This window comes from Empidonax traillii, unplaced genomic scaffold (genome assembly GCF_003031625.1).
Source record: "Empidonax traillii isolate 1590-97213 ecotype Southwest subspecies unplaced genomic scaffold, ASM303162v1 scaffold1517:size97247, whole genome shotgun sequence".
NCBI classification, from domain to species: domain Eukaryota; kingdom Metazoa; phylum Chordata; class Aves; order Passeriformes; family Tyrannidae; genus Empidonax; species Empidonax traillii.
In genome coordinates this window covers 81,889-96,784 of record NW_020956710.1, presented here as the reverse complement: position 1 = coordinate 96,784, position 14,896 = coordinate 81,889, and the positions used below count along the sequence as shown (strand labels likewise).

The window sequence follows — 14,896 nt, the reverse complement described above, 5'->3', positions numbered from 1 at the left end:
ACAGCATGAGCACCTCCTCTGGGCCAGGCAAAACTGCCCTTCTGACAGCAAGAGAGCAGCTCACAACCCTGCCCTGGCTTTTCTAGAGAGGAAAGGTGCTGGATTGGGCTGGTGGAGGACTGGGGCTCTGGGTTGCCCATGGGGAGGTCTGCATGGCTCAGGGAAGGGCTGAGTGTCCAGGGCTCACTCCAGGCAGGAGCATGTCCACGTCCACTTCCTTGGAGCCGTTTCACTCACGCTGTAGGAGAGCACATACTACAAAGTGCCAACCATGCCCTCCTCCACCCTCATAGCCTCCCTGTGCTGGAGCAGGGGAAGGGAGCCAGGGACACTCACGAGAGCAGGGGAAGGGAGCCAGGGACACTCACGAGAGCAGGGGAAGGGAGCCAGGGACACTCACGAGAGCAGGGGAAGGGAGCCAGGGACACTCACGAGAGGGCTCTCTGGCGGGCGATGATGCAGTCGGGCCTGCCCCCCTTGTAGACGAGCCGTGCGTTGGCCTGCACCCACACCCAGCCGCCCTGCTTGGTCAGCAGCCGGAACACCGTCAGCCCACTCTCCCCCGTCTTCATCACTGGGGCAGAGACACAAGAGAGGTGGCACACACAGAGTTCCTCCGTGGGGGGACACGAGTGACGCGGGCGAGACACCTCGCGCTCCTGCTCTGGGGGCAGGAGATGCAGGATGCTGCCTCTCTGCCAGCTCCCCCAGCAGGTCTCACCCAGGAGGAAGAGCCTTTCTCACAGCTGCTCCAGCCCTGGCACAGGCAGCACTGAGGAGCAATGGTATGGCCTGGCCAGAGCTGCACGTGCAGAGCCTCCCACAAACCCCCCATCCCCACCGACAGCACTCACTCCTCACGTGGTTCTCTGCGCAGTGCATCATGTCAGCCGCGTGCACAAACTGGTACCCAGAGCCCCTCCGGCACAGCTCCGTTTCCGTGTATCCCAGGACAACCTTCCCCCTGGAAACAGCACAGAAACCCTGGGACACTGGGGATGGATCCCCCACAGTTGCACCCTACCGGTCAGACACGACCCCCTGCCAAAGCCTCCTGCTTTGCCTGGTGCAACTCTCCATCTCGGGCTGAGGTACATCCCCTCTTCCACAACACCGCCCTGTGCTGGCTTTGCTGGGCTAAACCACAGCAGACAAGAAGTGCTGGTGCCCGGTTAACCTGCTCCCCGTGTTACTGGGGGGCTGCAGTGGAGTGACAGAAGTACGAGGCACCTTGCCGTGGGAGCTGGCTCAGACACTCCTTGTTCCCACGGGGTCTAGTTTTCTGTCCAGCACCAGGGATTTTGCCACGGGAAAGGTGAGAGATGCCCTACCGGGAATCGCAGGCCATAGGAGTGAAGTCCAGCTTGTGCTTTGTCTGGAAGATCAGTGTCTTGGTCCGCAGTTCCAGGATGGAGAGTGGCTGGAGGAGTGTTGCGATGGCAAAGAGAGCAACGGGGGACTTGTCTGATGCAGACTTCTGCTGCCCAAGAAGGAACTTCAGGCGCCCATGGAGATTCAAGGCCTTAGGGGGGGATTAGAACATGTGGGAGTGAAGCAAACAGGGTGGTGGGAAGTGGCTGCGCTCCCCCCCCTATGGGACACAGGTGTCCCTGAGGGAACACGCTGTTGGGCAGAAGGGGAGCAGAGGGATGTCCCAGCGTGGGGCTGTGTTACCAGAAACCCTGAGGAGTTATCCAGCAAGCAGCGGAAGCGGCAGGTGAAGCTCCTCTCCGTGAAGGATCGCTCCTCAGGACGGACGTGCTGGGGGCTGGGCGTGGCGCTGCATCCAGCCAGCAGCGGCTGCTCAGCGGGAAAGGCTGGAAAACCCAAGGGGAACGGCAGCTTTCCAGGCTGTGCTGCACACCTGGAGCTCACGGCTCAGAGCCGCTGAGCCCACGGTGTTGCCGCTGCAGGGATCAGCGGGCGCTCACCGTGGGCAGCGTGTGCCGGGGGCCTGTGCAGCTGGCGGCGGAAGGCGGCTCTGTCGTCAGCATGGATCAGCTCATACACGCTCTGGTAGATGAGATCCGACTGGAACGACACAAGGGAAGAGCGTCGGCTCCCGGACAGCCTGGCAGAGGTGTCTGCAGGAGGACACGGCCCAGGGTTTTCCTTCGTGGCTGTGAGAGTGCAGTGATGGAGCGTAAGGAACAGGCAAACACCACCAGCTTTGCGTGCTGGGCAGCAAGGAGCAGGACCGGCTGCGTCCTTAGGGATGGCTCGGGAAGGAGGGAAGGGGAGCAGAGAGGGGACCTTCCCAGGGGAATCTTGGGAATGGCTCAGAGGTTTCTAGAAGCAGTAGAAATGGAGATGTGCAGGTAACCCTGGCTGCTCAGGACTGTACATTCCCTGCTTCCCCAGCACTCCCCAGCCATAGCCAAGCAGAGCTTTCCAGCCTCTTGCCCACACCATCAAGGCTGAGGTTCTCCTGGTGTTATCCGGCCCTTCCTTGGATGTTTCACCCTGGCTCTGGCTCTCAGTCCTTAATGGGAAACGCTGAAACTCCAGCTCCTTGCCCTGCCGCAGGAGCTCCTGCGCTTGGGGAAGGTTTGCTGCCCATCTGTGGGGCGAACACGTGTTAACTTCCAGCGTCTTCTCAGGACCAAATCCAGACACAGCACCAGACAGGCTGCAGGGTGTCCAAGGGGATTCGCTTGTGGAGTACAAAATGCTGGTCTGCAACAGCGCACAAAGCTCTCTCCTGCACTGCCATCCCTGGTTCTCAGCAAATGTATTCCACAGGATCAATGTAAAAAACAATTTCAGGTTCGTTCAAAACATTTTGACCAAACCAAGCAATTTCTTTTTGTTTCAGACTTATGCAGGGGAGTTTGCCGTTTTTAAAAAGGGTTTCGGAGGTAACCATGGGAATCTGTATCCCAGAGATCCTGCCAAGCCCACGGGCAGCACAGGCCACTGACTGCCAGGTCCCTGCCCTCAGGAACATGTTGGATGAGAGTCTCCTGCTTAACCAGACATACTTTGAGAAGCTCAGTCCCTGCCTGACAGCAGTTTTGACTTGGGACATCAGCCATGAGGATCCCAGGGAGCTTGAAAAGGGTGCAAAGAGAGGAGGAAGAAGCAAACAACAAGAATCTCCACAGGTGCTCCAGGAATCCCTGCGATGAAACAGGTTTAGCAGCCTCACAACCCTCCTGTCGCCTCAGTCCTTTGGCCAAAGGAGCTGGATTTTGGGGGGACTCAGAGGTAAGAGGGTGGATGTGGGGAGAGGCCTGCTTTTCCTTGGCATCCCATGGTAACTCAGGGTCCTTCAGGGCACTGACACTGCTCCTTGGTGAGATTCCCTCAGCCCTCTAAGTGAGGGCATGTGTGCCCAGCAGGACGACTCAAGAAATATCTCACACCCCTCTTACACACAAAGGCAAGAGGACACAGAGCTGCCACGGCTCAGCTGGCATCTGTTCCCACCAAAGTCACAAATACGCTCCTTGGCTTTCACAGCCCCCAAAGAACGTGACTCATTTGGGAATGTGTACCAGAAGGGACCCAGGGGAGCTGGGAAGGGAGAAGAAATAGCCATGCCAGCGTGGCTATCAGCACCTCCTTCCCAGATGAGCAGTGCATCTGCCTGGATACCGGGAAAACAAGGTACCCACCTGATGGAAGCCCAGGTAGTCCTGCACCGTAGGGGAGATGTAGAAGATGTAGCCATCTCCTGTCACAGCGATGACAAACCCATTGAGTGCCTGAAAGCAGAAGTTGAGCCAGAGTTACCCTCCCCAGCTTCAACCCAGCTGCTGAAAGATGAAATTCCCCGGGTGTTTCTTCAGCATCAGGGGCCGGAGGGGACCTTCTTCATCAACAAGGAACCCCACCAAGAAGCAAAGCACCTGGTAACCATGCAAGACTTCATTCTGTTGGTCTTTTTGTCCCCAGCACGAGCAGTGATCTGGGATGGACTGACCACTTTCTCCAATCCCATGGTGGAAGTCCTCTCGCTGCAGGGCAGCTGCTGCACCAGCAGGGACCAGCTAAGGAGAGGTTTAATGGAGGACCTGGAGCTGGTTTCCTCCTCTCCAGCTGGGTACAGCTACACTCTTCTGGGGCTCTGCTTTGGACAGGATGATCCCTGTGGGTCCCTTCCAGCCCAGGATATTCTACGATTCTGTGATTTCCTCTCACAAAACCTGCTTACAACTTCAATAACAAGCAGCAACGGGTGTGCAGGGGGAAGAAGGGCTCTGAGCCATTCAGGAGCCTGAAGGCTCCAGGACAAGCCTGGAGTCAGTTCAAGCAAACAAAGCTTTCAAAGATAGCAACCAAACTCCAGTCACTCCCTGACCTGACCTATTTATCCACTCGCTAATTTTACGGATGACATCCAAAGACACTTCAAGCCTTGCTCCTCATCCTAAATAGAGGTTATACAAACTTATTTTTCCATGTCTTCTCCCCACACTGTCTCCAATCACCTCCTCCCCTCCAAAACCTGCTTTTTAACCCTTAGCACCCGAGGGCATCTCTGTCCCTCAGACTCATGCTCTCAGCTCTGAGGGTATGTGAACAACTCGTCACAGAGGACACAAAGTAAGACCAAATCCAGTCACCAGCACCATTCAGAGAAGGTGATGCAGCTAAAACCAACACCCACCTTGAAATAAAAAGAGATGGGAAGATCTGGAATATCAGATCCCAGATTTGTGAAAGCCCTGACGCATCAAAGAATCCCAGAGTGTTTTGGGCTGGAAGGGACCTTAAGGATCCTCTTGTTCCAAGCCCCTGCTACGGGCAGGGACACCTTCTACTATCCCAGGTTTCTTCAAGCCCTGTCCAACTTGGCCTTGAACACTTCCAGGGATGGGGCAGCCACAGCTTCTCTGGCCAACCTGCAGCAGAGCCTCACTACAAATTAGGGAGTCTATTCCTGAACTCTGGAGGATCGTGGCTGGGGTAAAGGGAGGTGAGCTCATGCATCCAGGGAACACCCAGTAAATGAGGCAAAATGAAGATCCAGAGATACCTGGTGACCATTTCAGACTGATTTCCCCCAAAACAAAGCACTGCTTTAGATAGAAACTCTTACCCCTTGCTCTTGCCTGTAATATATTTGTAAGGGAATAGATGGAGAGAAATTAGAAAAAGAACACCCTAAATGGAAACCTAACACACAGATCCAGCTTGCTGAGGGACTGGTCCCTTCCCTTCGTGTGCTGCAGCCCCCCGAGGGGCCCCGAGTCAGAGCTTTCTGCAAATTACAGTGTCTGATTAAAATGCTCTTTGGGGAAAGAATAAAAAAAGCCACCAGGCAGCTCAGTGGGGGATTTCTGTCACACTCCCACCTCATAAGCTCTCCAGATGCCTTCAATCACCCGAGGCTGCCAATGCTCTGGTGGATCAACAAATTGCTGTCAGATGGTCCAACTCCAAACCCCTGGAGAGGGCTCAGGAGCAGCTCCATCGTGGGACTGGGGCAACCACCACGGGCTCCCTATCGTGTTATTCCAGCTGTTCCTCCGTGACTATCACACTTGCAGACAGCTGGGACCGGAGCCCACGTGTGAGACCTCGTGTGGTCCGAGGTCTGTGGCCAGGAGTCACACTGAGCTCCCAGGAGTCGCTGCCTTGCCAAAATCCTGCGTGGAACCTTGTGCTGGGGGTCTGCTCACACCCCCACAGCTGTGGGCTGAAGGGACTGGAGTCAGACTTCAAGGAGCCAAGCATCCATCTGCTGGTATTTGGAGAGGTGGCAGAAGAGGAGAGAAGGCCCAGAAAGCCTCCAAGAGAGCTGGAGAGGCACTTTGTAAAGGGTATGTATGGATAGGACAAAGGGGAATGGCTTCCCACTGCCAGAGAGCAGGGTTGGATGTGATACTGGGAAGGAATTCTTCCCTGTGAGGGTGGGCGGGCCCTGGCACAGGTTGCCCAGAGAAGCTGTGGCTGCCCCTGGATCCCTGGAAGTGTCCAAAGCCAGGCTGGACAGGGTTGGAGCAACCTGGGCTGGTGGAAGGTGTCCCTGACTGTAGCAGGGGGTGGAATGAGATGGGCTTTAAGGTCCCTTCCAGCCCAAACTGTTCTGGGATTCTGTGAAAGCACAGGCACAGGCAATGCCAGGAACACGGAGCAGTTAAACATTCTTGTACAGACTTGCCCTGCCCCCAAGGGCAGGGCTGCTAAGCTGACATGCCCAGGTGTTTATTCAGCAACCAGCCTTTCCATGTGACCTTTCCATCCCAGTTCCTTCCAGCTCACATTTATAAATGGCAGCCCAAACCAACAGCATTCTGGGGCAGCTGATTCACCAGCTCCTTGTGCTCTGGAGTTCCCTGACAGCTCTCCCATTAGACACTCGCTGGCCTTTCTACAAAGCAAAGCTCCCACTGCCCACAGATTTTCTGCACGGATCTCTTTTCAAGATCCATCTTCCCTTCTTTTCTGCCCCACAACCTACAAACTGAAGCTGGGTTTTTCCCATCCCAGGCAGGCAGGGAACATATCCCTACAGAGCTCATGCAATGCCCCAGGTGGGGCAAAGAGTTCCTGGGGGACGTTTTATCCTGAGATATCCCCATTCTCCTCTCGGCATTTGCCAGAACATGAGGAACACACCACCCTGGAGACTAATCAGGGATCAATCCCTACACCACCAAATGATGTCCCTGGACCTCTTGGCTGGGATGGAGCTTGAGTCCATGAGCTGTAGTGTAACCAAAGGGGCAGAAAATGGTAGTGGGGATGAGAGGGAAGGGTGGGATGGGGACCTGGATCTGCCCCAGCCAGACAGTGTCACTGGTCTCTGTCCCAGGGTGCTCAGTGCCTGCAGAAATCACAGTGAAGCAGCTCCAGGCAAGGCACGGTCTCTCCTTCCTCCACAGATGGGACAATATGCTCCAGAGCTGCTTGGGAAGACCCTGACTGACCAAATTACCTGGAGCAGCAGTTCCCCCTCAGCAAACAGCTCCCTGTCGGCCTGCGTGTCCGTCCGTCTGCTCCCCCCTGGGGCTCTGGGCTGATCCAGTGGGCAGCTGCCAGCCTTTGGAGCTGTGGCTGCAAGAGAGAAGGCAAGAAATCAGCATGGAAGAGGCAAGCCAGGAGCCTCTCCCTCCTCCTGCTCACCCCAGGGCTGCTCGTGCAGCCACACCACGCCATGCAGTGCCTGTGGACCCAGCTTGGAGGGAGGAGAGACCAGAGGGAACTGGCACAGAGCCCACTGACAGAGCCGTGCCCAACTTGCCCAAGGCTTCCTTCTGGAGATTATTTTCCCTGCTTGATCCCAGATCTGGGAAGCCTCACTTCTGCCAAGGTCTGAGGCAGAGATGCAAAGGATAGAGGGGAGCTAAGCGCTTCTGGGATGGCCAGGCTGGGAAACAACACCCATACAGCAATAACTCTTCATGTTAGAGCCTGGCAGAGCTGGAGTTCACTTCAATGCACCCCAGTGGGGGGCTTTCTCAGCTCTCCTGCCCTTTAGGGCTGAAGAAGGACAGAGGCAAACCTTTCCAAACCACCCCAGACATCACCAAATTACCTACGTTTTTTTTCTCCCTTTGGCTGCTCGGAAGCAGCTGCGAGGGTTGGTGACAGTCCCAGGACACCTGAGCAGCTCTCAGCTGCCAGGACTCGCTGCCATGACCTCCCCAGGCTGATTCATGTGCTGCCTCATGCTTCATTCCCAGAGGCCTTTAAGGCAACACAATTGGGTGAAACCTCCTCCTGCCCTGGCTGCAGGACCTTGAGCATCACAGGACATGCAGAGAACCGACTGTCCAGGGAACAGGGATGAGGATGGCGGCTCCCAGGGACATCCCCAACGTGGTGCTTCCTCTGCTGATTCTCACTGAAAAACCTCAGTCCAAACTCAGGACAATTTTAAGGCACGTTTTTGTGCCAGCTCAATGGAAAAACCCCCACAGATAAAGCTCAAAGCAGCCCCCACGTGGGAACTACCCACCTCTGCCACCAGCACGAGCTCCCACAGCGCCCCGAGGTCAGGCAGAGCTCACCTACCCCTGGGATCCACATGCCAGCAGAGATCACGGGTGCGTCAGATGGTGCTGCATGACCTTGGGTGGACCCAAAGGGAAAAGCTCCTCTGAATCTGGGGGAGCAGTAGGAGAGGAAGAAGAACCTCAAACCACCCCAAGCCAGAGCGTACGTTTAATTTTCTCCATGGCAGAAGGTCTCACTTCACCATCGAAAGGTTTTAAAGATTTGTTCCCTGGGAACACCAAGTTCAAAGCCAAAATAATTCAGAACCCAAAAAATTCCACGTGAAACTGCTGATATGAGACGTTTTGCCTCGCATCAAACCATCAGTGTGCAAAGGCGTTCCCCCTCATGGGTTGGCATGTTTGTATTACACCCCAGTTTGGGGCCAAAACACCCCTGGGATGTATTTACACGAGGAGCCTGAGGGACAAGGGCCTGCCCGTGCAGGCTGTCAGCAGGCAGGGCATGGGCAAAGGTAGGGCAAAGGGAATCAGCTGAAGGCCTTGCACAAGGTGGCACAAAGAGCAGTGGAGAGGATGCTCTGAGGCCACAAAGCCTTGATCTCTGTCGGTGAGTGAGTTGGGATACTTCAGCCTCCCCAAAAGCCTGATGCTCAGGCAGCACCGCCACCTTCTCCAGCAGTCACATCTTCTGCTCTTTCCCATCCTGTGCCCTCAGGTGGATCAGCCAGGCCAGGGGATCGGAGACCTCTGGGAAAGGCAAGCAGTCACCAAACAAAAAGCCTCCTCACTGGACTGCCATGTGATCCCCAAGTTCAAACATCCCCAGCCCATCTGGACTGTGGGTATGGCTTCAATTTACACTTCACAGAGCGGAACAATTTCAGAATGAAACATCAGCTCTTTTTCTAAATTTGATTTCTTTTGAAGGGCTGACTCCTCTCCAAAGCATTGAAACAAGGCAGGCTGGCAGGGGGGTTCAAAAAGGAAGGGGTTCTTCCAAAACCAAGGTGCAAAAGGGCAGCGGGTGATTTGAGAGGATGCACGTCCCAAGAACGTGTGGTCTCCAGCTCTCTCCCAGTGCCTGCAGCATCTGCAGGGAGAGCTGGGGAGAGCTTCTGTGGGCTTACAGAATCTGACAGCAAACAGGTCCAACATGTATCCAAGCTACAATGTACCCACAGCGATAGAAACAACTGCAAATAAAAAGACGATGCACTTTTGCTGTTTGTGCCCAGTTTTTCCAGTCTCCTGCTGCACATCCCTGAGAATTAATGGGAATTAACATGATGACATGGTGCTTGGGGATATGGTTTAGTGGTGGGCTTGGCAGTGCTGGATTAATGGTTGGACTTGATGATCATAGAAGTCTTTTCCAATCTTAATGATTTCGTAATTCCATGAAAAAGACCACGAGAAAAGTCATCTGCAGTACTAGATAAACTCCAGGCATATGCAGAAGCGATTTGGTGATAATTTCTATTTTCAAAGTGCTTGGATAAGGGTGTAACTCTCTGTGTGTAACTTCTTAAGATAGGAGGGGGAAATCCAGCTCTATCCTGAACCCCAGCACCATGAGAGCACTGGAGAAGGTTTCCTGCTGCTGGTGTGATCCCTAAAGACTGCAAAAGCTTTCATTCAGCCAGGGAAGATGCCAGACAGGATCAGTAATGTTTTCACCCCCCTTTGGGGACTTTCTTGCTTCTGCAAGGGGTTTTCTAAGCCCTGCAATGGACAAAAGTCCTCAAGCAGGAGAAAGAAGGAAAAAGGAGCAAAGCAATCCAATCTCTCCACTTTTTGCTTGTCACACATCCCTTGCCTCTGGCATGGATTTGGCACTCAAATAAAAAAGGGTTATTGGTAACACCCCCAGAATCAGTTCTGCTCTCACAGGTTGGGTTATAGTGGTGAGAGGTGCCAGGCTTCACCCACAACAAGCATTTCCCTTTGAACTGGCTCCAGAGGTGCCTGCCACCAAAAAACCAGGAGCTCCCAGCTCCTCCAGCAACACCAAGCCATGCACAACTGTTTTCCTCTTGGATCACATCCCACACCCCGTCAAATTAGCACCAACCTTTGCCCCAGCTGTTTAACAAAGGTATTTTGCCAAGCAGAGCAGGCTCATGCCATCCAAGTAAAACAGACAAACGCCAAAGCCAACAGATTAAAAACCTGTTAGAAAAAGCCACCCAGTATTTTCCAAGGAGCACAGAAATGCCCAGGAGAGCTCTGGCATTCCCAAAGCCAGTGCCAGCCTCTCTAACCTGCTGCTGCAAACGTTCATCCCACACAATCCTCCAGGATCTCACCCAGGGACAGATTTAAACTCGACTCCTTTCACCGCATCAGTTGCTTCAGGCCCGGACCCCTGCAGCTCTGGCCCACAGTAACAACAAAATATGAGGAGATTAATAAAAAAGCTAATTTAATGCTGATGGCAGCGAGATTGCCCAGTGAGACCCGTGCCAGCTGCCCTGCAGCGGAGCACTGGGAAGGAACTTGGTGTGACCAGCAGCAGCGGTGGGAAAGGACCTGGGGAGACCTCCTAAGCCAAGCCCCCGCTCCAGCAGTCAGCTGCAGTGGGTTTCCCAGGACCAGTCCCTGGCACAGATGGGGATCTTGGATCTAACCTTCCTAACTGCACCAGTGCAGGGATGGGGAATGTCCAGCAGGGGTCTAGGAGGATTCATCCTGCACTCCTCCACGGGCAGGTACACAGAGACCCACGAAGGCCAGCGGTGGCAGGAATATTCCACCCAGCTCATCCCCGTGGGAAGCCAGATGTGCAGGAGACAGTCTTGTTGCGTGTCACAGCCCGTGCAGGACTCTGCCCTGCCCTCCCTCAGGCTTGGGTAGCAGCCCAGATGTGTTTGGAGGAGGTTTGGTAGGAGGTGAAACACAAGGAGGGCACACGTGTGGCCCACACGTGGCCAATGGCATCTCCTGCCCCAGGCTGGCACTGGGCTGGGTGTGGGCCAGGGGGGGGACCCCACTATCCTCTGCTTGTTAGCAGAGGACTTGTCACAGGAACTGTAGGAAACAAACCCCAGCACAGCTCTCCAGCCAGATGCAGCTTTTCCAAGCCACTCAGCACTGACACCCACCCAAGCTTTCACGAGCTCTCACTGTTTGCAGCAAGTGGGGCTCCTGCGACACCACACAGAGCCCAGAGCACCACGGCAGTCACAGCACTGCCAACGTAGAGACAAGCTTTTCTCCCTGGGCACTTGCTCTCAAAGAAACAGGGATCAGCAAAGTCACTCCAGATTTGTCTGGGAGACCATCACACAGGTCCAAGTAGCAACCGCTGCAAATTGGTCTGCAGAGAGGAGCTCAGCACGAGGCTGGCACTGAGGTTCAGTCATTTTTTACACGAGTGACAAAACCTTCAGAGTGCCTCTAAGGCAGGTTTTGATAGTACCAGACTTGTCATTGCTATCCACCAGCGCTCAAAGGCCGGATTTGACGTGCAAAGCTTGGGAGACACCAGGCCCTGAGCCCCTGCTGTGCCACGTTTTATCCATGTAACCTCGGGTAAGATGGATTTGGAACTGGATGATCTTTAGGGTCCCTTCCAACCCAAACCATTCTATGGTTCTGTGGAAGTTCAGAGATGCCCAAGGCAGGCTCTGGCCCCGGGAGGGTGGAGAAGCCTCAGCTCAGTGACAAGAGCAAACACAGGAGTGCTCAGCTATGGCAGGGACCCCCTGAGGTACCCACGGGGCATCACCCACAGCTGCTGACAAGTGCATGCCAAAAGCAAAGGAAGAGGGAAACCTGGACTCCTGGGAAGAGTCAGCCCAGGGGTCACAGCCAAAACCAACCCAACTCAAAAGCCAAATTTCTTTTTTTTTTTTTTTTTAATTTCTTTTTTATTTTGCACAGAGAAACTGAGACACCAGAGCTGTGCAACACCTACAGCACTTGCAGCAGGGGACAGAGGACTTACAGCAGATGTGTGTGCCCAAAATCAGCCTGTGGAGGCGTGGAGGGAGCTCTGAGGGCTTCCCTCTCTGCACCCGAACCCTGGCATTTCCAGCAAGCTACTCATTTTCTGGTTTCTCGTTAAAGCACGGACAGAAGGGAGAACATTTAAAAGCAAAGCAGCTTTAAAAGGTGGTGCAGTAAGTCATTACCCTGTGATGGAAACCAGGGTCCCACCCAGGAGACAAGACCCCTTCCCTACTATCTGCCATGTAAGCAGGCACTGATGCCAGCATTCAGACCCACTGTGTCTTCCACTCTGTCCCAAACACTGCCCCAGACCCTGATGCCTGACTTCCTACACCCCATTAAACAGGTCAGTTCCCAAGCCAAAGGCATACAGTAACCACATACCAGAAATACCAGAGAAGCTGGAGACTTTGGAACCCCCTCCCTCATCCAGGCTCCATGCAGACAGCACAGGGAAGCTCCTCTCCAGGGATGGAGGGAGCACAAGAAATGCAGCACAGCAAAAGGAGCCTCAGGGCATCACCCTGTGAGCCCACGTGCAATTGGTCTATCAATTGCCTGGAGATAAGGCAATTGCCAGTCTATCAAAATATCCACTATCTCCTGCCTGAGATAAGGCCATATTTGGGCTGTGGATGGAGAGAGGGATAGGGAAGCTCACCAGGTGATGCCACGCTCTCCTGCTGCAGGAGAGGGGCCCGCACGAAGCAAAACTGGAGCAGAAAGCACAGTTCAAGGGGCTGCACCACATGCCCCCAAAATGCCTGAGGGGACACACCAGGAACAGCAACAGCCAGGAACAGGAACAGCCCTGACCTGCAGCTGACACGGGTCTTCATCAGGCAGGGCTGGAACCAGGCAGACCTTGATGAATCGAGGGGATGATCTGAAGTCCAACACGATGAACTTCAGGGCAAACAGGGGCAGAGCAAGGGGAAGGAGCTGGAAATCAAAGGCAAGTGGCCAAATGGGAGTAATTGGCCTGGCAGGACAGGTCTCCAAGGAGGAACACAAATCCCTGCAACGCAAATAAATTTTCCAGAGCAGCTGTCACGCTGGGAAGCACATGCTGAGCACAGCCAGCAGCAACCAGCTCCTGCTTGGAGGCACAGGACCCATCTGGAGAGTTTGGCACCGGGGTCTCCTCCTGGAGACCGGCATCCCAGCTGGAGAGGGCCCTGGGAGAGCCCCAGAGGGCTGGGCATGAGGCAAAAGCTAAGGAAGCCAAGTCTATTCAGTCTGCGGGGGGGAGAGGACACAACAGGAGCCTCCAAGCACAGAAAGCTGCTGCTGCCTTCCTGCCCTCCCCTCGCTCTGCCTCCACCATTGTCCATCACCCATTCCATCGATCCCAAGACACTGGAGACGAAGCCTGTCCCTGTCTGCACGTCCTGGTGGCTGGTGGGAATGTGGTGACTGCCCCCAGCCAGGCTCTGCACCCCCGTTTCCCCTCTTAGTCTCGACACGTGCTGGGTGCTGCAGCCTGTGGCTGGGTCAGGGAGCAGAGGGGATTCAACACTGCCAGCACTGCCTTGGACAGATGGTGTCCCCACACCATCACACCCTGCCACCACAGCATTCGGCTGCCTTCCTTCCCAGCCACCCATCCTGCATCTCAGACACGTGGGAACTGAACCCCATTCCCCAGGTTTTCCCCAAAAAAGCAGGTAAGAGAGGCAGAGACACTCAGCAAAGCTCGCTCTCGGTTCATCCTTGGCTTTGAGGAGCCCAAAGCACACCTAACGTGTGCAGAAGTCACCTTTCTTGTGCAAACACATCTTCCCTCTGCTGCAAGTGCCTCTTCGTGCCTCCACCATGTCCTTTGGGGTCCTGCTCCCAGGAGAGTCCCCCTGGGTCACAGCCTTTCTCACCCACACCCAACCCAGCACAGGCCCAGCACAGCCCTCAGCAGCTGCCAAGACACATCAGAGGTACTCAGGGAACAGCTGAGACCACAGACAAGGACAAGGACGAGGGTCCACCACACTCAGCTACTCTGGGTGCTCTGCCAGCCACCTTCAAGTCCATTCCAGAGGCATCACTGTTGTGATGCTCCAGCACTGCCCAGGAACGGGAGCTGGAGGTGGAGCTGCTCTGAGTCCCACCTGGGAAACCAGCTCTGATGGAGAGATCCCACTGTTGCAGCTCCAAGAGTGAGCTACAGCCCCAGGAGAAGGAGCTCAACCACCGAATTACAAAGAAAAAGACCTCCAAGATCATGGAGTCTAACCATCAACCCAGCAATGCCAGGTCCAGCAGCCCACAGACCCTGGGGGGTTTAAATTCAATTTACAATTTAATAATTATATATCATATCATATACCATTTATACAATATATGCTGTAACTTATGTATTACATCTACTGTAATTATAATACACTGAAGAAGACTGGATTGAAGACTGGAGTGAGAAAGACTGGACTGAAGCAGAATTGAAGACTTGCTTGAAGAAGAATAGGGAGGGAAGGACAGAGAGGAATAAATATAAGAATACCAAATATGGAATAAATATGAAAATACAGAATATGGAACACAATATCAGGGAATATGTATTATATTATAAATTCATAATTACTTAATAATGTAATTTTAAACTGCCGTTCCAGTTGGATGAGGGAATTGTTGCTGCTCAACAAGACATCACTCCCTTCTTCACCATGGGCTGCTGGGAGCGAGACACAGGAGGGTTTTTGGAAGTAATCGAGGGTGTTTGGATGTAAAGCAGGGATAGGATGACTGCTGATAAGATGGAGGAACTTTGCAGGAGGTCTCAGCTCCTGGGCAGGCACCCAAACTGCTCCCTCCATCCATGGTGACGTTCCTCTGCCAGTCATCCCTTCCAAGAGTGATGGGGTCGGGGTCCTCTGCTCCCAACACCCCCCAACTCCTCCCTAATCATTCACCTGCCTGCTCTCCAACCCTCAGTTTCCAAGGCTGAACTAGGTGGTCTCCCTGTCCCAACGATGTTGCTTTTCCAGGACACCAAGCGCCCATAACCCTCCAGTGATTTCTTCCAGAAGGGATACGGGTAAAAC

The 14,896-nt window shown here is 54.2% G+C and overlaps 1 protein-coding gene across 1 annotated transcript in view; it reads right to left on the bottom strand.

Annotated features, from left to right (window-relative positions):
- Positions 1-428: 428 nt before the first annotated feature.
- Positions 429-14,896, bottom strand: part of LOC114070317 (aryl hydrocarbon receptor-like) — an 18,421-nt gene continuing 3,953 nt past the window's right edge. Inside the window, exons 3-9 of the mRNA XM_027907657.1 lie at positions 6,887-7,008; positions 3,618-3,707; positions 1,932-2,031; positions 1,675-1,817; positions 1,332-1,522; positions 855-964; positions 429-574 (exon numbers count right to left, since the gene is read on the bottom strand). Coding sequence (XP_027763458.1) covers positions 429-574; positions 855-964; positions 1,332-1,522; positions 1,675-1,817; positions 1,932-2,031; positions 3,618-3,707; positions 6,887-7,008 — 902 coding nt within the window. The remainder of the gene's footprint in view (positions 575-854; positions 965-1,331; positions 1,523-1,674; positions 1,818-1,931; positions 2,032-3,617; positions 3,708-6,886; positions 7,009-14,896) is intronic.